Source organism: Schistocerca nitens, unplaced genomic scaffold (genome assembly GCF_023898315.1).
Source record: "Schistocerca nitens isolate TAMUIC-IGC-003100 unplaced genomic scaffold, iqSchNite1.1 HiC_scaffold_380, whole genome shotgun sequence".
Classification (NCBI taxonomy): domain Eukaryota; kingdom Metazoa; phylum Arthropoda; class Insecta; order Orthoptera; family Acrididae; genus Schistocerca; species Schistocerca nitens.
In genome coordinates this window covers 2181901-2205950 of record NW_026045914.1, presented here as the reverse complement: position 1 = coordinate 2205950, position 24050 = coordinate 2181901, and the positions used below count along the sequence as shown (strand labels likewise).

The window sequence follows — 24050 nt, the reverse complement described above, 5'->3', positions numbered from 1 at the left end:
GTGCCTTTCGGCTACCCGTCACTGTGGACTGGCTGCCTTGTCAGTCCACTACACAGACCATCTCTATGCAATATTCTAGAAGAACGCGGACTAGATACGAAAATTCGAAAACTGTTCCAACAAACACTGTGGGAAACCAAATCAAAAATTAAATTGATATATGAAATTTCGTAACCATTCTTAGTTAAAACAGGGGTTAGAAAAGGAGATGGGATCCCGCCACTATTATTCAACATAGTTTTAGACAAACTAATGAAAGAATGGGAAATGGAACTAAGAAAACAAAACTTTTGGAATCCAATCGAACTAGGAAGAGGGCAAGGAAAACTGAACTTTTCACGATTGCAGATGACTTGGCGATTGTAACCAACAAAACAGCAATAAAACAAATCGAGACCCTCAAAGAATGTGCAGAGAAGGTTGGCCTGGAAATCTGCTTTGAGAAGACAGCATTCATGTGTTCCAAGTTAAATGTTCCGAAACTTAAAACAGATTGTGGAGAGATCAACAAACACTTTAAGTACCTCGGTGAAATTATTGAAACAATAGGGGTTTAAAAAATAGCACAAAAAACAGATTGCAGAAAATCAAGTAAGTGACCAGACTTGTTTTAAATTAATGTAACAAAAATGCCTTCCAAAAGACACTAAAATCAGGTACTACAACACAGTAATTAAACCGATAGTCACATGCGAGTGAAACACACTCATTGATACTAAAACTAGATTTACAAGAAATTAAGAAAATAGAGAGAAAGATTATTAGAAAAATTTTGAGACCACGATACACACAAGATGGATACAGACTGCAAACATTCGAGATAACAGAAAAAGTATGAAACACGGAAAGTGACTTCAGAAAGAGACGAATAAAGTTCTATGGACACCTAGACAGTTTACCTGCAAACAGGTTAATTACAAGTCTATTGAACTATGTGACATGCCTTAAAGCATCAATACCTTGGGTAACTGAACTTAAGTAGAATTTGACAAAAGCAAAAATTGACATAACAAACACATAAACCAGGGATACATTCAGAAGCAAAACTGACAAGTAGAAGTTCATTCCAGAAATGGAACCAAGACCATACTGACCAAAGTGGACTGAAGAAAGAAAGAAAGTCTTCTGGGAGAAAATGAAGAAATATTGGGAAAATAAGAAGAACCCTATGAATCATCGAAAATCACCTGATTATCGTTCTCCATTTTGGACATTCGCTAATAATAATCATAATATTGACAGCAAACTCGAAATTTTAAAACTGTCAAGTAGGTATGCTCATAAACAGTTTTGCACATTTTTCCTTATACACATCTCATTGCTGCCAATCTCTCATCATTGACCAATGAAAGTTCTAAGCGACATATCCCTTTCAGCTTGTCAAGCCATCATTTCAATAATGCGCATAAATATTCATTAATGGACTTGACGTTCTCCCGTAACATTACTGGAGGCAGCAGGTTCTATCCATCAGTGTCATTCGTGAATTTCCTAAATCCAGTGTCGGACTTTATGGGAAGTTATCTTTCGTACTTGTAAGCCTTTGGTGTGAGAGTTGGAAATGTATATAGTGTCAGAAACAGAAATCCGGCCCATTTTTGTTGTAACAGTGGGGAAAACCATTCAAGACTGGTAAGTGCTATTATGTATGAATATTTATCCTCAGTTGTGCTTAAGCATGTAGCTTGCTATGCTGCAGAGGCAAGGGAAAAACAGAAGATTTTGAAGTCCCAACCGCTGAATCAGAAGATGCTGCTTGTTTAACACCATGCTCTCCACTCAGTAGCATTTCGAAACAGCTGTTAGTGCTTTGCGGCTACAGGTTTTCCTTCACAACCTGACAAGCTCCTGTAAGAAGTGTCGAGGCTAGCAGGGCTTACTAGCGGACTGTGGCTGAATTTTCACGGGTGATGTGGAATTCCACCCTTAGAACAAGTGGCCAGCCGCGTTAGCTCCCTCTCTCCCAGCATCTTGGATTCTGCAGCCATAGACACTGCCGACAAAAAAGACAGGCCGTGGCACGTACGTCACGAAGGTAGGTCTGAGCAACTGGTAATCATTTGGCATGATTTTCATTTTATTGTACCACATTACAGTGGTAACAAATTATTAATAGGTCTATGGACTTCATATCCTTATGAGACTACTAAACAATTCAACTATATAATAGAGGATTCCAGTAGAAGATGCAATTCTCGTTTGTAGATGCACACCCAGTTACGAGTTAACAGGTGTAGAAACGCAGTTTGTTCCTGAGCTGGGCGAGCTAGCAGGGGAGCTCGGCCTACCTTCGTGGCGTATGTGCCGCGGCCTGTCTTCCTCGCAGGCCTCGATCGCGCCAGCCTTCTAGAGGATTCTATACTCAGGACTAAATCCCCTCTTCCTCAGTGATATGAGAGATAAACACAGTGGCCATCTTGAATTCTGTATTTAGTTAAACTGGCCTATTTAGGACTAAATCCCCTCTTCCTCAGTGATATGAGAGATAAACACAGTGGCCATCTTGAATTCTGTATTTAGTTAAACTGGCCTATTTCGGTCACTATGAGAATGTGGCATCCAACATTTTTTAATTTCCTGCTAATTTATGCTTGGATAATTTATCTGCTTCTACCATGATGTCAGAGGAGTGGAGCAAAACATCTATTTTTTTTATTATCATCCTCCTAATTTTTAGTTTTATATAAAAATTTATGTGTAAATAAAAATACAGAATATTCTTTCTTCAAAGTATCTCTCCTTGGGGGATGTGCAAATTACATATTCTATTCAACTACTGCGTCACACATTTGGACATTGTTATGTAACAAAACTTTAAAATCACTGGAATACTGAGTCTGAAATAATTAACACTGATGTAATTAAATGCCAAACGTAACATACTCTGCATTCAGCGCATACTATTTAACTGAAACTCAGTACTGAACTACATTATGATAGTTGCATGACGTGAAGTCCAATTTCTGACTTGAAATGTTCACAAACATAAGACGTCGTTCAACTCAGAAGAAAAATTCTGTAAATAAATCTGCTTGCTTGGCTCAACACCTGAGAAATCTGACTATGAACTGTGCGAAGTGAGATCTGCCCTGAAAAAAGTAACTTACCTCTTGCTCACTATTCTATTTTATGACTGATATACTGGCATTCTGGAAAGCAAACTGAAATCGTCGGAAGCAACAGCTAAAGAGAAAATAAACTAATTACTACAAAATTTGTTTTTGCTCATCAAAAACAATCTGTGGCTTCATGTGGAGTAAGGTGCAATGCACACTGGACACAACATTCAAAACTTCACTAAGAATAGTTGACGTGACTTATACTTTAACGAAAATCGTTCTTGAAAAATCAACCATTGATTACTGACAAAAAGGGACTATATAACATAAGATGACTGAAAATTACGAAATCATCTAATTCCAAAAATTACGGACATGTAGTCAATAGTGTTACATGTGACGTAATAAAAACAAAGAGATCAAATTAACGCTAATCACGAATCTTGTTCGTCATTTAAGGGACAAAAATTTCCTCAGTTAACAGTTCTGCCAAACAAGCATTTCATTCCTACCGTGCACTGGCTATCTTGAAATATTCCTCCAAAAATCTTCTCTATGAGTAGGACCAATGACATATGTTTACAAACAAGTTGTCATCTCCATATTAAAATATTCCAGATATTTGCCTTCAGATTCACAATTACCGAATTTCTTTCTCTACAAAACTGAACTGCTCACTATTATACTTCAAGTAAGAACCCTAGCGCTGCACAACTCACAGGCGAGCAAGCGAACCACAGATAAACACAGTCAAGGATATTACTCACTGTTCGTGCAGTGCGCTCATTCAGCTTTTTCACAGTATAGCAAAGGTGAATTATTTTCAATGGCAGTAAACATACGAAGACCTTACAGTGTTGAATATACAGCCATTTTATACATAAGGCAGCTAGGCTTTGTCACATGGGCGGAGGGAGGGGAGTGAGGATATCTGACGGTGCCATCGGTGACGCCACGTGTGAGGTACTTTGGTCAAGAGCCAGCACTGCTCGAATACTGACGTTGATGGTTTCAGGCTAAAACGAAGCCATGATTGTGGCAGCGTGTGTTTCCTTGTTTCTCCTAAGTAAAACATTAAAAAATGATTAAAATGGCTCTGAGCACTATGGGACTTAATATCTGAGGTCATCAGTCCCCTAGATCTTAGAACTACTTAAACCTAACTAACCTAAGGACATCACACATATCTATGCCCGAGGGAGGGTTCGAACCTCCGCACTATGGGACTTAATATCTGAGGTCATCAGTCCCCTAGATCTTAGAACTACTTAAACCTAACTAACCTAAGGACATCACACATATCTATGCCCGAGGGAGGGTTCGAACCTCCGACCGTAGCAGTCGCGCGGTTCTTGACTGAAGCGTCTAGAACCGCTCGGCCACCGCGGGCGGCAAAGTAAAACATTGTTTAATGCAAAAACGATGAGTGACAAGGTAGGCTTACCACTTTGACACGTTCTATAACCCAACTCACGTGTCGCTGACGACGTCCACTGTCAATGCCTGAGAACACTGCACACCACCGCAATTTACAGAACATCTGTCACTGTTGTCTTGTGTAATCCCAACCTCATTAAACTTCACACAACGCATTTCCTGTTTCCAGTCCAAAACTAGCTCTGCTCATTTGTAAGGAGTTACATTTTATGATAGGACTGCATCTAAAACACCTTCAGGTCGGACTAGACTAACTTGATGTGCGCAGTTACGATAAATTCATGCCAATTAAGATTTTAATTGTTACATTTATGTATATGTTTGGGTTTTATGTTCCTACTGCAGTGCATAAAAGTCGTTGTTCAAGCATTACGGATAATTATGCGAACTGCATTGATAAGCATCCATCTCTGAACTGGATCGTGAGTGATAGCAACAGTCCTGTGAAAGAAACACAAAGAAACAATCTTGAGAATTTTTCTGTATTTCTCAGGGTAGTAATAGCTCAGTAACTCTACCTGTATTGCTCGTAGTAGTTGCGATAGTAAGTTTATGAGCTTGTGATACTGCTGTAAGTGGAGCAAAATGGTTCAAATGGCTCTGAGCACTAAGGGACTCAACTTCTGAGGTCATTAGTCCCCTAGAACTTAGAACTAGTTAAACCTAACTAACGTAAAGACATCACAAACAATCATGCCCGAGGCAGGATTCGAACCTGCGACCGTAGCGGTCTTGCGGTTCCAGACTGCAGCGCCTTTAACCGCACGGCCACTTCGGCCGGCCTGTAAGTGGAGCACTAAACAGGTGTGTTACGGTATTTGTAACTAGGTCCAGGCGAAGAAGAGCTGCATTGAGGCAACTCGCTGCCGATTTTGATTTAGGAAGGGCAGTGACATGTTTGTGGAGTGGGACAATGAAAAACGGAGGTATTTCTCGATAGCTCCGGCAACCTGAAGAACAATATTTTCGGCCACACTACTCTTGTTGTGAGGGATAAAAACTTTAAATAAAAGTTAAGCGTGTATAAATTTTTTATTCCCCATCTGATCTCTTAATCAGCTTCCACCACGTATTTGTAAATACACTAATATTAATGTTACCTACAGTGATAAAATATTTCTTTCGAATACGCAGGATAACGGATGCAACTACAGGTTTGTTAGATATTACTTATTGCTTCCATACTGGTAAGTTACATTTAGTTTGAACATGAACCATCACATGAAAGGTTTTCCTTCTTTCTTTACAAGGGAGTGGCAAAATTAAATTCATGAAAAAGTCCTTCAGTATCGAATTCTGTTGCTTCCTCTGTTGCGAAGTTTTACACGTACACTGCTTGTGCTGTTGAGGAAGAAATGGCAGCACTGTCAAAAGGTAAACCATGGATGGTTTTCAGATGAAGTGCGACATGGCATGGACCTGCCATGGTGTTTCCTCTTTTGAAAACAATGACAGTTTTCCATTCTTCTGTGTCAGAGTAAACATTTTTAATAGCTGTGTGATATGGGTGAGGATCAGACACCTTGAAGAAAGGGCATTTGGAGATCTTACCGCCTGCACTGACAATGTATCAGCAGCGTCTTTAAGTTCAAAGTAGTCAGTTGTATTCATCTGAGTCGCGTGGAACGAGTACGTAATTTCTGCGGATGGAACTGCTGATGTATGCACTGCTTCTCACAAAGACCATGTAGCTTCTGGTAATGATGTTGCAAAGATTTCTTCCGTGATTTGACATTTGTAACAAGTCCAATGTCATGAAACGAAGTACTAAAATCACAAGAGCTCTGAAAACGCATTTTGAAAACAAAATATGTTTAGAACGTTGACATTTTCCACCCTTCATATATTTCTTGTCATGATTTCTCTGGTCTTGAATACCTCTGAAATTGCGAATCACATCCATTTATGTGACTTGTTTCGTAAGTAATCAGTCACTCACATTGGATGGCACCGACGTTTCATACATATTTTAATTTTCAATCTTCCACTGCAACAGAAGAACCTTACAATCATAGACACATAACAAAAGACTGATGTTAATGAAGTTTGTTAATATACGAGTTATTAACCCATGATCTTCAGAAAATTGACAGGGCTGCTTCACATGCATAGATTGATTCAGTTTGTCTCTGTTGTAGTGTGTGTCACGTTTATTTTCCACTGTGTATATCTTTACTATATTGCTGATGATTCCACAGATGTAGTCTCCAGCTCAGAGGCTCTGTGAGCTATTTCCAGTGTGAACATGAAAGCTGAAGGTTTAACAACAAGCTATAATCTGAAGAATTTCGTTACCAAATACTATACCGAGAAACTATTTTCTTGTCTGTTCACACTTATATTATGCATTTGAATTTTGTATTGCATTTTGCGTCGTATACGCGAGTACGGCTCCTGTAAGAGGATTTGCTGCGTCTTCGGTGAATTTTATGAAGCACTTCAATGTTTCGTCAGCAATATAAATCTCCTGTTGGACGAATGATAATATCGTAGACCTGCAACAGAAAGAGGATAATTATTCGCAGTTATACAAGCAGACAAAAGAGAAGACATCCACGTAAACAAGTGAGAAACAGAACTGCATTAAAGCAAAGACAAAACACATTTTCTTAAAGCCATTTTACGGTATGATATTCACCAAGTCTAGTAGCACTGTGTTGCTTCATCTTAAGCCCATGATTCAGTATTTCGTCACTCTACCCTGTTGTCTGTCAGTTACTGGTTTTGTATATTTTGTGTTTGGGAAAGTTAAGATCTTAGAATAAGATTACTCCTAATTAGGCAATGGCCTGGGTCAGTTATAACATGGCAGGTCATGTCATGTGACGCCCGATGTCGAGACGTTATTATCGTTGTAGCAGTATATTATGTAATAATTTGTTTAATATGTGACAGTAATAAAATGCGTTTCTAGCGTTGGTTGCTACAACTGTACACAGAACGAAAAATCTGCAGACAGTATTAGAATGTTTACTGTTATTTATAAATTTTAATTTTGTTTATGCCTGTGGAGTATACACATCTTAAGCAAGTTAGTAAATACATAAACATAGTATATACTGTAACTATCAAATATGTCTGTCACAGGCAGTAAGAAACCAAGAAATAGGGATTTAAAATGCTGCATTAGTAGCAAATATTTATTACCGTACAACAGATTCCCGAAAGCACTTCCAATTTTGTGAACAACATTTATGCTTTAAGGTGCTATCTGTTGTCATCTGACATGCAAGTTTTCAGGATACAGAGCACTCATTGTTGTTAATTGTTACTAGATGGCTAAACCCGATGCATTCGCAGGGGAAGGTCGCAGCAACCTTGGCTGAAACGTAAGTTTTGCCTTCCAGCGGCAGTTAAAACACATTGGACAAGAAAATAATTGGACGCCCCCAGAAGACATGGTGAAGTTTATACCGAGTAACGCTTCCTACGGCCTTGAAAACAGCCTCACTTTCCTTGACACGGATGCATGCACAGATTAGGTTAGGAAGTGTGCCATAAGGACGTTGTGTCCTCTCCTGAGGCATGCTGGCCCTCAGTAAAGGCTCCTTGACACCCTGGAAACTCTTACTGAACGGAGTGTACGACCGAGCTGCGCATGCGCATTCTTTGTCCAGGAGAGATCTAGCGATGTTGTTGACCACAAGAGTAACGCAGTATAGCCCAGGCAGTTCACAGAATCACTACCATGAGTGAAAGTACAGTGTCCCGTTCAAAAATGAAAACAAGATTTTATTGCATGAGTGATAACACTTGAGTTCGCACGACGTCTGCTACGTACCGCTCTGCCGTCAGAGTTTCCTCAATGACGACCGGCCTTGACCTGAACTCACAGCCGATGGCTCCTTACATAAATAGTTTGCTGCAAACCACTTTGCCTCTCCGAAAGACCGGAGGAACGGGACCTCTCCCCAGTTCGCCGCCATATTCGCCGTCGATGGTCATCCAGGGTCGTGCAGAACTACGGTTCATCCCTGAACATTGGGCGACGCCATTCTTCAGCAGTCCATGCTTTCTAGTCACGGCACCTCTCCAGACGCACCCACCTGTGTGGTGATGGTAACTTTATCCTCCGCAGGGAACGGTAATTCCCTAGTCTGCCTGGTGCTGGCCTCTTAATAATGGTAAGCGATTAGACGGAATGTTCAGTACCTTCTCTCGGATGGCAGGTGCGGATGTGTGCACGATTCGGCGATCCTCCCTTTCCGTGGTCTGTTGTAGAGGCCCGGAATCTTGATAAAAAGTACGCCCTCCCTCATATTCCCACGCCGTCCAATGCAAAGCAACATCGCAAATCAGGACAGTGCACTATTCGACCTAGTGGCCAAATGGAGACATTTCGTACTTTTGTTACGTGCTGATAACGCTGTGTCCCTGGAGTACGTGGTATCTATGTGGCTTTCACAGTGATCACTCAACACTTGGCGTTGTTCATGCACCTCGTAAATCCTATGAGGACTGGTAACAGCGCTGGACATGAACGACACTGACGCACCACGATGTCCGTTCTACCAGTGACAAGTTTGGAAGTCGGATCATTTACGTACCAACCGATGGTATGTACATGTACCAAATTATAGTGAGATCCGGTCATGTGTTCTGGGTGCTTCACATACTGCGTACCTTCGATATTATTTTTCAGTATTTCCTGGTTTCTTTTTTCAGTGAGCCTCCTACTAAACCTACAATTTCTCGTTTTAATTAAAAGTGTTTCTGTCTAAGTATCCGTGCTGATTTTCTATTGCAGTATTTGATGCACACTCGCGGCTAGTCATCCAGAGAGCAACGCTGGGTGTCCCTGCTTCTCGCAAATGCCCATTCGCTCCCACAATCTGGCCTCCCGCCCAGCAGCTGCTGAGAATATGTGCGAAGTCTTTGATGTGAAATAAGTACGGCTCGGTCGCAACTACAACGCTGCCTTGCTCAGAGTCAACTCTATGTCCAGAATCCAAATCACAAAAACTATATTTTTAACAATACTCGCAGCACTTTCCCTTATTGAGACCGAGACAGAACTGTATCTCCATCTGTTCTCTTCACACACTACTAATTCTTGGCAGGTAAGATGAAAAGAGAACGGGGATACTCGAGCGGGGACTGAGAGCGGCCCAATCATCTATGTAAGTCCCGTAAAACCCCAACAGCGTTCACAGAAACATCTACACTGATGAGACATAACACTAGGACCAGCTGCTTAGCTGCGTATTCGTCCACCTTTGAAGTGTAGTGCAGCAGCCATTCAGCGTGACATAGATGTTGAACTTCTTGGTGCGTTTCTGCAGGTATGTGGGACTAGACTGAAACGCACAGGTAAGGCAATTGCCACAAATCACAAAACTACTGTCTCTGGGAACGGAGCTGGCCTCAATAGTATTCCAGACGTGTCCTATATGTTTCAGATCAGTTGAAACTGGTGATCAAGGCAGGACAGTCATTTGAATGCACTGTAACACCCCTCAGACAACTTAAGCACAATTCTGGACTTGTGACACGGACAGCTATCCTACTGCAATATGACACTGCCGTCGAGGCTGCCATTAAGCAGGAAGGGATGCAGGAGGTCCACACAAACGTTCACGTAGTTCACAGTTGTGAAGGTGCCTTCAGTAACTTCAATAGTTTAATATTTCTTCAGTATATTATTAAGATTTGTGGTAATTTTGTGTCCTGAGTTGTTTATGAGGACTACAATTGGACGCATAGGACAACCACTTTTGTGAATCTTAAGTTGAGACCTCAGCCTCGTGGACTGTTTATTCATTACAACACGGTACTGGGCTTCATTAATGGTTAGAAGGAAGTTTAAATTTTAAGAATTTTTTTCAGCTGATTCTTATGATTTAGGGGCGTGGTCTGTTTTTAGTATAGTGATACTATTAGTCTGGTGTCACCGCCAGACACCACACTTGCTAGGTGGTAGCTTAAATCGGCCGCGGTCCATTAGTACATGTCGGACCCGCGAGTCGCCACTGTCAGGATCGCAGACCGAGCGCCACCACTAGGCAGGTCTCGAGAGACTTACTAGCACTCGCCCCAGTTGTACGACGACGTTGCTAGCGACCACACTGACGAAGCCTTTCTCTCATTTGCCGAGGGACAGTTAGAATAGCCTTCAGCTAAGTTAATGGCTACGACCTAGCAAGGCGCCATTTGTAACATTGCATGTATCTCAAGATAGTCTCACTTGTATCATCAAGAATACTGTATACCAAAGGAGGAAGTAAAAGTTAAGTGTTCTAGTAGCTACGTTCTTTTCTTTATAGCTTTCATCACGTATCCTGTTTCAGACTTAACGCAAGACAGCGTGAGTTGACGCGTGCCCTTTTGGCTACTTCACTGTGGACTGGCTGCCTTGTCAGTCCACTACATTGGCGATGAGTCTCCAAAGGGACTTTAGCGTTCGTATAGTACTAATTTGCTTGTCATGGCTTCGCCACATTCTCCAGATGTACTGTCCGAATTTTATCGCTTGCAGAATCAGCAGACGCAGGCCTTATTGGATGCCCTTGGACAGCTCGTCCAGGGTCAACGTGCACTACACCACGATGCGGCCGCCGCCGCTTCATCGCTACCGCAGCCACACCACGCAGTTGCACCGTCCTTCCGTAATTTTGATTCAACCCAAGAATCTTGGACGGAATGGTCCCGCCAATTTGGATTTCATCTCGCCGCCTACAGAATTCAAGGTAATGAGCGGCAGCCGTTTTTGCTTTCGTGTGTCGGTGTGTCCACCTACCGTCTGATAGTGAAATTTTTTCCCCAACGCGACGTAGCAACTCTGTCCTACGAAGAAATTTTGTCTGCTTTGGATTCCTATTTCAAAGAAACAGTTAATGTCGTTGCAAAACGGTATACGTTCTTCCGTACAAAGCGTACGGCCGGTCAGACTAATAGGGAGTGGGTTGCCACATTGCAAGGACTTACTAGGGATTGTGCATTTGAATGTGACTTCCTTATTCAGATACAATGGTGCGTGATGCAATAGCACAGAATGTTTCTGATGTTCGCATAAGGGAACAGATTTTGAAACTAGTTAATCCCTCCCTTCAACAAGTGATAGACATATTAGATAGGCAAGACACACTTGACTTTGCTCAGGAATCATTTGAAACTTCGCCAGCCGTCTGTCACATTAACCGGCCAGCCGGGCCCGCTGCACGGAATGCTAAGCGGCCCTCGCGCACGTCCGCGCAGCTGCAGCCTAGCTCGCAAACACGTGTGCCGCGTAAGCATGCCAATGCAGTTCTGAAATCATGCCCGCGGTGTGCAACTAGACATTCGCGTGAAAATTGCCCGTCACACCAAGCTATTTGCTTTTTCTGTAATAAGAAAGGCCATGTTCAAAGTGTTTGCCAGAAAAAGCTTCGATCAGACAATCACAACAATTCCAGGTCCTTTGCTTCGCGCCGGAATCGAACCAAGGACGATCAGGCTCGTGGACCTTCGCCAATGGATATTCATGTAGTTAATTCCACCCCGTCCAGTGCCACTTTATCTAACAGTGACTGTGTTCATCCCACAACAAGTGTGCGTCGATGTCGCCGGAAATCCCGTAAAGTCGCAAGTGCCTTTGTACCAGTGTCTGTTCACGTTGCTCAAAACAGTCGCTCTTGTCGTCAGCAGGACAAACTTTTTGTAGATTTGGACTTTGCCGGACAAGTGATACCGTTCCAGCTCGATACCGGAGCTGCAGTTTCATTGCTCAATCACGCCACGTACAAACAACTGGGCGCACCTCCGTTGCGTGCCGCAAATGTTCAACTCAGTAGTTACTCAGGACAGAATATACATGTGTTAGGACAGTGCAGCCTTCTTGCCACATACAAGGGACAAACAAAACTTGTGTCATTTTATGTTCTTCGTTCTTCTACGGCAGTGAACTTGTTTGGTTTAGATTTATTTCAGTTGTTTAATTTGTCTATAGTAAATCAGGTCCTATCTGTGAATCGGACTGTGCCTTCAGTGTTTCTCGTCTATGTGAGGAATTTGCAGACATTTTTGCACCGGGCCTTGGTTGCGCTACGAACTATGAAGCACATTTGGAACTAAAAGTCAATGAGCAACTGAAGTTTTTCAGAGTGCGCAATGTTCCCCACGCATTGCGTGATGAGGCCGCAAGAACATTAAACGATTTCGAATCACAAGCTTGCATTTCATTGATTCGGAAACCGATGACGTGGTCGAATCGTTTCCGATTGATTTTCGTCGTGTAGCTGCAGCCACAGCAGCTGACCCTGTCCTTGCTACCGTTTTGCGTTTTGTTGCTACGCAATGGCCCTTGTCAAAGTCACGGATCGAGGATCCGTTGGTTCGCCGATTTTTTGCTCACAAGGAGAGACTTTTTGTACGACGTGGTGTTCTGTTGTTGCGTTCTGATAATGATCAGTCCAGAGTCGTGGTCCCACGTTCGTTACAGTCCTCTGTCTTACGGCTTCTTCACCAAGGACATTGGGGTATAGTGCGAACGAAACAACTTGCTCGTCAGCACTGTACTTGGTTCGGAATCGATGCTGCGATTACGAATATGTGCTCTTCTTGCATGGCGTGTGCCAAACAACAATCCGCACCGCCGCGGAAATTCTTTGCATGGCCGAAAGCCACTTCCCCTTGGCAACGCTTGCACATCGATTTTGCTGGTCCATTCTGGAATGCTCGATGTTTGGTTGTTGTCGATTCCTTCAGTAATTTTCCATTTGTTGTCCGGATGTCTTCCACGACATCATCTGCCACCATCCAAGCGTTGTCCGCTATCTTTTGCATTGAAGGTCTACCACAGACTATTGTTTCCGACAATGGCCCACAATTCATGTCCGCAGAATTTCAGTCATTCTGCAAGGCCAATGGTATTCAACATCTGACATCCGCGCCGTTTTCGCCTCAGTCAAACGGTGCCGCTGAACGATTGGTCCGGACTTTCAAGTCACAGCTGTTGAAATTGAAAGAGTCACATTCTCGGGTGGACGAGTTATTGCTCTTTTTGTCCTCGTATCGCTCTCAGCCCCGAGATGGTCGCTCGCCGGCTGAGTTGCTCCATGGTCGTCCTCATCGAACCTTGATGTCTTTGCTGCATCCGCCGCATCAGGTTCCTGTGCAGCGGCAGACTCCTGCTTTTGCTCCTAGCGACGTTGTATTCTATCGCAACTATCGCGGTTCACGGCGTTGGTTCGCAGGGGGCATTCTTCGCTGCCTCGGCTGCGCGATGTCTTTGGTTTTGGGGGCCTCTGGTGAGGTGCGTCGGCATCTCGATCACCTGCGCCTCTGTCGTCGCCTGGGTTCTGCCGCTCCCCGTCTGCTTTCAGCGAGGGTGCCGTCCGGACAGCGCCCTGGGGACCCATCTACTGGCTCGCCTCATCCCCAGGTGTTACCGACGATGCCTTCCATTTTGCCTCATGGCGACGCGCCGCCGCCGCCGCCGCCGCCGCCGCCGCCGCCGCCGCTGGCGCCTGTTCTCCCGCCGGCGCAGCCCGCAGTGGACGCTTCGCTGCAGCCGCCAAGCGCCTCCCTGGGTCACGCGCCTCCTATCGCTTCCCGTGACCAGCTGTCCTTCACCATGGCACTCTTGCCCGCTCCGGACCAGATGTCGTCATCGCGCGTCGGATCCCCCGACGCAATGGAGGTCGACCCTTCGGCCCCTCCTGTCTCATTACACGCGCATACACCGCATGTTGACGTGCGCCCTGGACTAGGTTTCCAGGCGTTTCCTAGCTCCCCTCTGACCGAATGGCCGGGTGCGGGTGGCACAGCCGCGCCTGTTGTTAGGCTCCCCACCTCATCGCATTCGTCAACATGGGGTCCTCCCCACGGCGGGCGGATGCCTAATCACACGACCGTTCGCCGATTTGCGGGGGAGGAATGTGGTGTCACCGCCAGACACCACACTTGCTAGGTGGTAGCTTAAATCGGCCGCGGTCCATTATTACATGTCGGACCCGCGTGTCGCCACTGTCAGGATCGCAGACCGAGCGCCACCACAAGGCAGGTCTCGAGAGACTTACTAGCACTCGCCCCAGTTGTACGACGACGTTGCTAGCGACCACATTGAAGAAGCCTTTCTCTCATTTGCCGAGAGACAGTTAGAATAGCCTTCAGCTAAGTTAATGGCTACGACCTAGCAAGGCGCCATTTGTAACATTGCATGTATCTCAAGATAGTCTCACTTGTATCATCAAGAATGCTGTATACCAAAGGAGGAAGTAAAAGTTAAGTGTTCTAGTAGCTACGTTCTTTTCTTTATAGCTTTCATCACGTATCCTGTTTCAGACTTAACGCAAGACGGCGTGAGTTGACGCGTGCCCTTTCGGCTACTTCACTGTGGACTGGCTGCCTTGTCAGTCCACTACAATTACATTCTAAAAATTCAAGTGGTTTGGAATTGTAGTCACACAATAACTGCTGTGTTGCTGTTATCCGACTTTTAAAAATGGCGCAATACCTAGAAAAGTTCCTGTTGATGTCTGTATTATCTCTTTAATTTGAAGTGATATTAAAAATTTGTTTTCCTTAAGATTTTCCTTTATGGTTTTATTTGCTTTATGAGCTATGGCAGCCTATGTGTTGCAGTTAAATGTAGCTGTGGCACAGGCTGTTTTGTTGATAATAATTAAATTGTTCACATTATTGAGTAAGTGTATGGTTCTTTAGCGTCAGGTGCAGCCTAGTGTGGACTTTATTACATTACTCTTTGTTCAATGGCTGTACCTGAAAAAACACCTAAACACCATGTTTTTAGGCACCAAAAGTACTACTTGTTGTGCTGGCCGCTTCTGTAATGGTAAATCGTTGAAATTTTTACCATATGTCCTTAACATGATGATCTCTGGTAACTTCTAAATCTTTTTCGATTTTAACATGTGTTACAGGGATCCAGAGGTCCAAATTCACTGTACATACTCATGTAAAACATCTGAATGAGGAGTAAATGCAGTTTTAACTGACGTAGAGACAGCATGGTAAGGGTTCTGGGTTCATTGCAAGGGTTCTGAGGCCACTATCTTGACCTGGAAACTATTAGTTGGTGCTACTTGACATCGTAGGCACCTTACAAAAAATTGTCATACTAAATTTTTGGTACTTGTAAATCAAACACTGCATGATTTGGTATACTATAGGCGTAGCCTAAAAACATTGCGCTCTTCTGTGTAAAGTACTGTAAAGTGAACTTATATTGAACGGAAAACGATTCTGTTTCAACCTTACGATGTGTGTATTTATTTTTCGATTACATGTGTGGAAGTATATAAATATGTCAAAGTATACAAGTAAAATGTCAAAACTTTGCTGAGATACAGATTTCTTCTTATACAAGCAGCACACCCCGCTGTAACAGACAAAAGAAGGGAACTAGCTGACAAATTCTTCTGTCGGAGCACAGAAAAGACAAATACGCTTACCCAGTAAAAGATTCAGAGAAAAGTGGGGAACCAGCTGCCTCAGTCCCCTTTCCGCTTTCCCCACCAAACGTTTTTGGCATGTGAACATATTCGCGCTTTCTTGTGCTGGAAGACAGTAGCAGAGAGATACCGACGTTAGAAAAGAGGGGGAGAGAGAGTGTTTGGGGGAGACAGAAATGGAGGAATGTAATAATAGTGGAAACTAAAGACAGAGGAGACAATGGAAACCAGAAAGAGAGATGACTGGAACCACACATAGGCTTAGGGGTCTGCAACCTTCCCATTCTCCCTCCCAACCAGCAAAAGTTGACAAGGAAAGCCTGCCCTCTTTCTCCCACCTCACCCACGCTTTAACGTTTCCTAGTCTAAGGCCAAAGCCTCAAGGAAACTACCCCCAGGACACAAATGGAGAGGAGACAATGCTGGCTGAAAAGAAAGATGGCAATGGTAGTGTGACAGAGAGAGACAATGAAAGTGAAAGAAGGAGACAGTCGTAAGGAAGAGCGAGAGAAAGGCATGAAGACAATGACAATGGGAGACTGACAGACAGGAGAAAGTCCAATGGGAGAAGAAGTAGACATGGGAAGGAGACGTATGTATGTAAAGAGTAGCAGTGAGAGGGAGATGATGAATATAATGGCATCGCTACAATGAGGGTTTTGGGTAAAAGGAAATAGCATGTTCTGTATTAAGAGTGCGAATAGTTCACATGCCAATATCCTTGGTGAGGTCGCCGGAATGAGGATTGATCCAATTGGTTACCCACTTTTCAGTAAAAGTCTTTTATAGAGGATTACATTTGCCTTCTTTGCTCTCAAATAGTGGTATTTTACTTCTGGTATATACATGCTACATTTAACAAGAAGTCGTAGTTTTTCCTATGTGATCCTGGTAATGTAGCCGACGAAAGCTTCTTTTCTTTTTCACAGGTAAAGCCCGCATCTCGTGGTCGTGCGGTAGCGTTCTCGCTTCCCACGCCCGGGTTCCCGGGTTCGATTCCCGGCGGGGTCAGGGATTTTCTCTGCCTCGTGATGGGTGGGTGTTGTGTGATGTCCTTAGGTTAGTTAGGTTTAAGTTGTTCTAAGTTCTAGGGGACTGATGAGCATAGATGTTAAGTCCCATAGTGCTCAGAGCCATTTGAACCATTTTTGATTTCACAGGTAAACAGAAGAAAATTCTCTCCTATTGTTCTCACCCTTTTTATACTCTCCTTTATTTTCTTTTGAATCAGCTGAAGTAAATATGCCACTTTTGTTTCTTACCCAATAACTTGTTTCCACTTTGTCAGTTTCAACTGTCACACATAAAATCCTCCTGAGCACTACTACACTGTCAATATTCTACATGCTGTTATAGTATAACAAGGTGATTCCTCAATTATTATTATTATTATTGGCCCTTAATATATATTTAATATTCATCTGAAATGGGCTGTGTGCGTTTGTAACAACCAATGTTTTATTTATTAACACTATAAAACTTAATGAAACTTTTATCAAACTGTGAACACCTGTCTTTCCAGTTTAAAAAATCTGTGCAAGATGTTGGATTAACTATGATAGTCTGTAATTTTCTTAGGAAGAAGAAATTCCTACTTAAATAAATATTTTATACACAGAAAAGGTTATCTGCATCTTTTGCGACCATTATCAGTACGTACTTGAACACGTGGAGGTTGCGACAACATACGAGGTGTGGCTAGAAAAAAACCGGACTAGTACTGGTGAAACAATAAAACGAATGCAATAAGGCTGAAAGTCGCGTGGCCTGTCACGTGACTCTCGCTCCGCCTACTGCTCGAGTTTCATCTGCCTCCTGCGCTCAGTCTGTCCGTGGCGTCTGTTTTAAGTAGTTGACGTTTTGTCTGTGCGTCGGAAAATGTTGAATGTACAGAAAGAACAGCGTGTTAACATCAAATTTTGTTTCAAACTAGGAAAATCTGCAAGTGAAACGTTTGTAATGTTACAACAAGTGTACGGCGATGATTGTTTATCGCGAACACAAGTGTTTGAGTGGTTTAAACGATTTAAAGAAGGCCTCGAAGACACCAGTGATGACACTCGCACTGGCAGACCATTGTCAGCAAAAACTGATGCAAACATTGAAAAAATCGGTAAACTTGTTCGACAAGATCACCGTTTAACAATCAGAGCAGTGTCTGAGTTAACAGGAGTTGACAAGGAAAGTGTTAGGCAGATTCTTCATGAGAGTTTCAACATGAACAAAGTGTGTTCAAAAATGGTTCCAAAGTGTCTCACAATTGAACAGAAGGAACGCCGAAGAATGATTTGTTCTGACATCCTGGAAAACATTGAAAGTGATCCCACCTTCTTACAAAATGTTATTACTTGCGATGAATCGTGGTTTTTTACTTACGATCCCGAAACTAAACGCCAATCGATGCACTGGAAAACTCCTGGTTCTCCACGACAAAAAAAAGCACGAATGTCATAATCGAAATTCAAGGCAATGATGATTGTTTTTTTTGACATCAAAGGGATTGTGCACATTGATTGGGTACCAGAGGGACAAACAGTGAATCAGCATTACTACATTAGCGTCCTGGCTACCCTACGTGAGCGAGTACGGAGAAAACGGAACGATTTGTGGAGAAAAAAGTCATGGATCCTTCACCAAGACAATGCCCCAGCTCACAGTGCGTTGTCAGTGAAGACGTTTTTGGCAAAACACAACATTCCCATCTTAGATCATCCACCCTACTCACCGGATTTGGCCCCCTGTGACTTTTTTCTTTTCCCTAAAGTCAAGTCAGCTTTGAAAGGAACTAGATTTGAGACTGTTGAAGCAGTAAAAGAAAAAGCGACGGAAGTAATGTGTGGACTTACCGAAAATGATCTGCAGCATTGCTATGACCAGTGGAAAATTCGTATGGAGCGGTGTAGAGACCGAGGAGGAGAGTACATTGAAGGAGATAACATGAAATTGTAAATAATTGTAAATAAATGTTTTTTCCAGCATCAGTCCGGTTTTTTTCTAGCCGCACCTCGTATAGATAACTGCATCCGCTATGTCTTCAGGTTCCATCATAGGCGTATGCATATTTTCCAGTGCTTCAAGCGAATACTTTTTTAAGTTATTGTATATATCTGTTTTCACAATTCCTGGCGATATTTCCTAGAACAAAAATCAAACCTTAACAAACAGAAGATAATGTTTAATTTTCAAAACTGTTTTATTTCCCCTTCAAATTTAATATTTATCGAAGGATCATTTATATATTTCTCAAAATTATTGTCCTAGTTGAAGTATATTACAAGTACGACGGTTATTCGGCAAGTAAGAAACAATCGGTCACAAAGTGGAAACCACAGTGAAAATCAAAAATGTTTTACAACAATTAGTTACAACTTCCACCTCCTTCGCTACATAGTCGCCGCTCCGACTTAGATGTCTGTTCTAGCATTGTACCAACTTTACAATACCCTCATCAAGAAGACAGCCTGCTGTGTTTTCCGACAATTTTCTACGCTGGTCTGCAGCTTGTTGTCTGTGGCGAAATGTTGCCTTCATAGCCGGCGGTACATCAAAGCGGGGACGAAAATCTTAGGGAGCAAATTGCGGGCTGTGTGGTGGGTGATCAAACACTTCCCATGGAAAACGCTGCAGGAGTGTCCTCAGTGTCCCTGAAGTGTGCAGCCGTAAACTGTCATGAAGAAGATAATGCATGACAGTTACATTACGTGGAGTTGCGTGAAACCAGGCCAAAAACTCCCGGCATGCATCATATTTTGTGGAGGTCATCATTCTCTGGGCATCTTTTCACGCTCATTGTGCACTCAGAACTGAAAAGAGCGACCTGACACTATCTTCTGACATACTAGAGACACTGTCCAACACATTTGCGCAAAGTTTGATCGGATGGTTTCCATTTCGCGACCAATCATTCCTTACTTTCCAAATTACCCCTCATACATTATAAAATAAAGACGTGTCCAGTCTAGAAAACATAAAGTTGTTAGGTCAGATGCACTTTTCAAAAAGTGTTAAACTCATAAATAGTGAATAATTTCTATTACATAATTTAATTAGTGTTCCCTAAAGGACGTATTTTAGATCCCATGGAAAGTATGAAGTTGACTTTAGTAAACGTCTTTATTTAGTGATGGAGTCTCTCTTGAGAATTCAGTGGGTCAATTTGTTTAGAATATTGTGTGAATTCTTCTTTGACAATCCTGAGAGTTGCGTATGTTTGTCGTATGTACAGTAAAGTTCATGCCTGGTCATACTCAGTCAGCTTACTGAGCTACTATTTTTCCAGTCGTATGTAAGTACTGTGAGACAGATGCTTTCGAGTAGGTGTGTACTCTATCCACAGAATGGTGTGTGCTCTTAGCTAATGAAGAACTTATACATGCATCATTCGCCCAAAAGTCTTCAGAAATCCATAGCTGTTAGCTATGTTACGAAGGTAAAATTACATAAAGACTCATTTCGCTACTGTTACACAGTTGAACTTTCATTGTCAGTTTTCCATTACGTTTTGAAGGCATGGATTTGTTTTAACTCTTCCTGACACATAGGTAAAATTTCTACGTGCGTCTTTGGGTTGGCTGATCTGGCAAGAGAGTGAAACGGAAATATAGGGCCAGAGCTTTATACACTCATGCGCGCGCGCACACACATACAGTATCCCAGGAATACTACAACAAACTTCGGTGGAAAGGGATGGGGGTTTGGGAAAGAGATTGTTGAATGTGTCTCGAGGAACAAATCTAGAATAGGAACCCGCGTTAGAAACATCAGTAGTACAAGAATGCAGTAGTTTAGAAACGAAGTCAGTATTTTCCAAAATCCTAATGTGGAATACAAGAGGCAGAACGAACTCAAATGCTTCCATCCATTAAAAAATTCTTTCGTTGCTCCCCGAAATTGTACTGGATAGGCATTGCAAAATTTGTATGAAACTCTGTTTGGCAGCAATGAATCAAATCTGGAAGTCCATCTAGTTGGGAACAGTTTCCTCAGGGCCTAACACGTCTGTTAGTCATCAGTTTCTTTTATTTGTCATCTCTGAAACACATAATCACTGAAGCACATATATATTCATGGCCCTTTGTCCTAAAACTGTTGCAGTTCCTACATATTCATTACGGAATCATTTAGTAGAAAATTTTGTTGTGTAATGAGCAACATGTAAACTCAGTACCTATGTAAAATGCTTTACTTCCTGACTGCATACCTGAATATTTCCCATTCATAGATACAGCATAATCGTATTATTGACCACTGCTTCTATCTAGCTGTGTTTTCATCTTCGTTAAATCATTTTATTATTTACTTTTCAAAACTCACAAGATCATAGCCACTTAACACTACTGCTTTCCTCATTTCAAACTGATTTCCATTTGAATTACTAAAATTTAAGTGCAAATATCTTACCACAGAATGTTGGTCCATTCTAGAAGTAGTAGGGCAGGGAGAGAAAGAGACATCCTTGAGCCCAACCTAGAGGCGATTCTGGGGAATGTCATGCAATTGAGCTTTTCATATTTTGCATTAAGCCCTCCCCCCCTCCTCCCCCCCCCCCCCGCCACACACACACTCAGCACCCCTTGCATTCGTGGGAGCGAGATTCAGTTCACACTTTCAACAGCCCCCCCCCCCCCCCACATCCCCCATTAAACTACTGTTTGCATGAAACATCCCGCTACACCACTCTCCATCATTCCGCAAACCTTGGCTTCCACTCTGCAGCTATTTTTGCATTACTAACTTCCAAATATTGGTTTAAGGACTGCCTATGCCAGTCCTCACGTTGGTAGCTAAGTATCATTTGCCGTGGAATACTGCAACAAGTAAATTGCATACTTCTTAATTCGCAAATAAAAATCAACATTTGCTCTAAAATATAAGTAACGAATTGCGAATTCTTATTCACTGAAAATGAGATTTTTACTTTAAATACTATCCCACAAGGTCTGGATACATAAGTAACAGCAATTCCATTTTCACATCCTACTTGCTCCTGTTACTTACCAGATGGCTGCATGAAAAATCGATATTTCTTCTGTAAATAATTAAAAATCAACATTTGCTTCGAAAATATAAATAACGAATTAAAAATTCGTATTTGTTGAAAGCGATCTGTAGCTTAAATGCGACTCCACAAACCCAGAAAACGCGAAATAATTGCAAATCCTAATTCCTCCAATCACCAGCAGAATACTGCACAGTAAAATCGAGACCATAGTTCGATCTTTGTACCACGCCAATAGATGTCTCCAGTGTCAATTAAAAAACAGTAGCAGCACGAAAAATGCGAAATTTACATTTCTGTTCGAGGTTAAAATTCTGTCTGATGTGGCAATATTGCAATACTGCAGTGTAAAAGAAAGTGTGAGTTAATTTCCACATATATACAGTCGTTAAATTAATGACCAAAGTCTGAAGTATGCACCCCAAGGTAAAGATCAAATGTCGTCATTTTAGAAATTAGGCCTTAAAATTCGATGTCGTAAAACTAACCTATCCAGGCCTATAGCTGCAGCAAAATATGTGCTACGTTGGCATTCAAATAGACACTGAATCTGCTGTTTCTATCATCTCAACGTAATGACGACGCAGTTGGTTCACCTACTGACACTAAGTAGAAAACAATTATAAATTTACATTATAATGAGACTAAAGATGGCGTTGACACGATAGATCAAATGATAGGGAAATATTCAACTGAGAGGTGTTTTCTGTACTCATGTGGACATAGAAGCGGTAAATTATACACTATTTTTGTTGAACTACCCAGGTAGGAATAAGAAAAAACGTAATAAGCGACGACTCTTTCTTCAAGAACTGGGACTACAGCTCATGAAACCATACGTTGAAGATAGTGTTACAAATATTGTAGGACTGCCAAAGACTGTAATTTCAAGTATGGAGGGTATTCTCGGACGGAAAATCAAGCAGAACTTCGGTGCAAAGAAAGCTCATGGAGGTAAAGGTAGATGTCGTTTGTGTGTTAGTGTAAGCCATTCAAAAGCAGAAAAGTACAACAAAGTTAACAAAACAACAATAATCTGCAACAATTGTAACAGATACTCTTGTGACAAACAGAGCAAAAAAAACTGTTGTATGTTCCAAGTATGAGTAGATTCCGAAAAAAGTGGTGAATAATTCTTGTCAAAAAACTAGATTATGTACCTAAACTATTTGTACATTACCTTAAGTTTATATGTTTTAATATTATATTATATTATATATTTTATATTATTTTATATTTTATAATATTTCTTAAATTGTAGTGTAGTGTACTTCAATAGTACTATAACGACTTTTACTACTAATTTTTCTCCAGATAATTAGACTTCCTAAACTTAACTGAAACATGAAAAACGCATTTCTAAAAACAGTTTTAAAAGAAATGTTCATGTTCTGGATCCTAATTATCAATCAATAGATCTTTCAGGAGTATGTCACTAATGTAATTAAAGTACAATTAATGAATTTTATTTATTTTTAATTTTTTTGTGATTGGCACAAAGTACGCCTGTCCCCCTTGGTAATACACGTTACTGAAAATGGCTTGGTATTGCCAGAGTTAATGACCACCTGTTCACGTTGTTAAATATTTACTGCGGGTATTCGATCTCTGCAGTTGTATTTCCGCAAAATACGCCTTGCGAAAACAGAAATCAGTAACTATCTACACTACCACAAACATATTTGTAACATAATTGTCTTATTAGGAAAGGAAGCGAAGAACAATTTTTTTTTTACTACCAAAAATATTACTTTGGTGACAGAAGAAAATGTACAGCTTACAAAAACATACAACGAAATAAGGTAACACTGGGATATGTGACGATTCCAAAGATAATGTCAGAGTTGAACCTCGGGAAAAAAAATGTGCACTATAATATACTGCGAGGCGCCTCGCACTTCGCAAGCACAGATTAAATACTGCCGCATCTAAGTTTTCTGTATAATTCATTAAAACACATGATTATCGAAATACAAACAAAAACGCCACGAGTATTCGAATTGGTACACTTTGTATGAATACACTCCATTGCTATAAAGACTAAACAAATGCCACAACACGTATTAATGAGATGCTATTATCTATAAAGTACAGATATGTAGATGTGGAAGTTGTCATGCTCTAAAAAGAAATTAGTGGATCGCAACCATAGGTTCTACCAGCCCA

General features: G+C 41.8%; 1 protein-coding gene across 1 annotated transcript in view; it reads right to left on the bottom strand.

The window, feature by feature from the left end:
* Positions 1 to 6465: 6465 nt before the first annotated feature.
* LOC126230341 (dehydrogenase/reductase SDR family member 11-like) overlaps positions 6466 to 24050 on the bottom strand; it is a 58976-nt gene continuing 41391 nt past the window's right edge. Inside the window, exon 5 of the mRNA XM_049942399.1 lies at positions 6466 to 6483. Within this exon, the coding sequence (XP_049798356.1) occupies positions 6466 to 6483 (18 nt within the window). The remainder of the gene's footprint in view (positions 6484 to 24050) is intronic.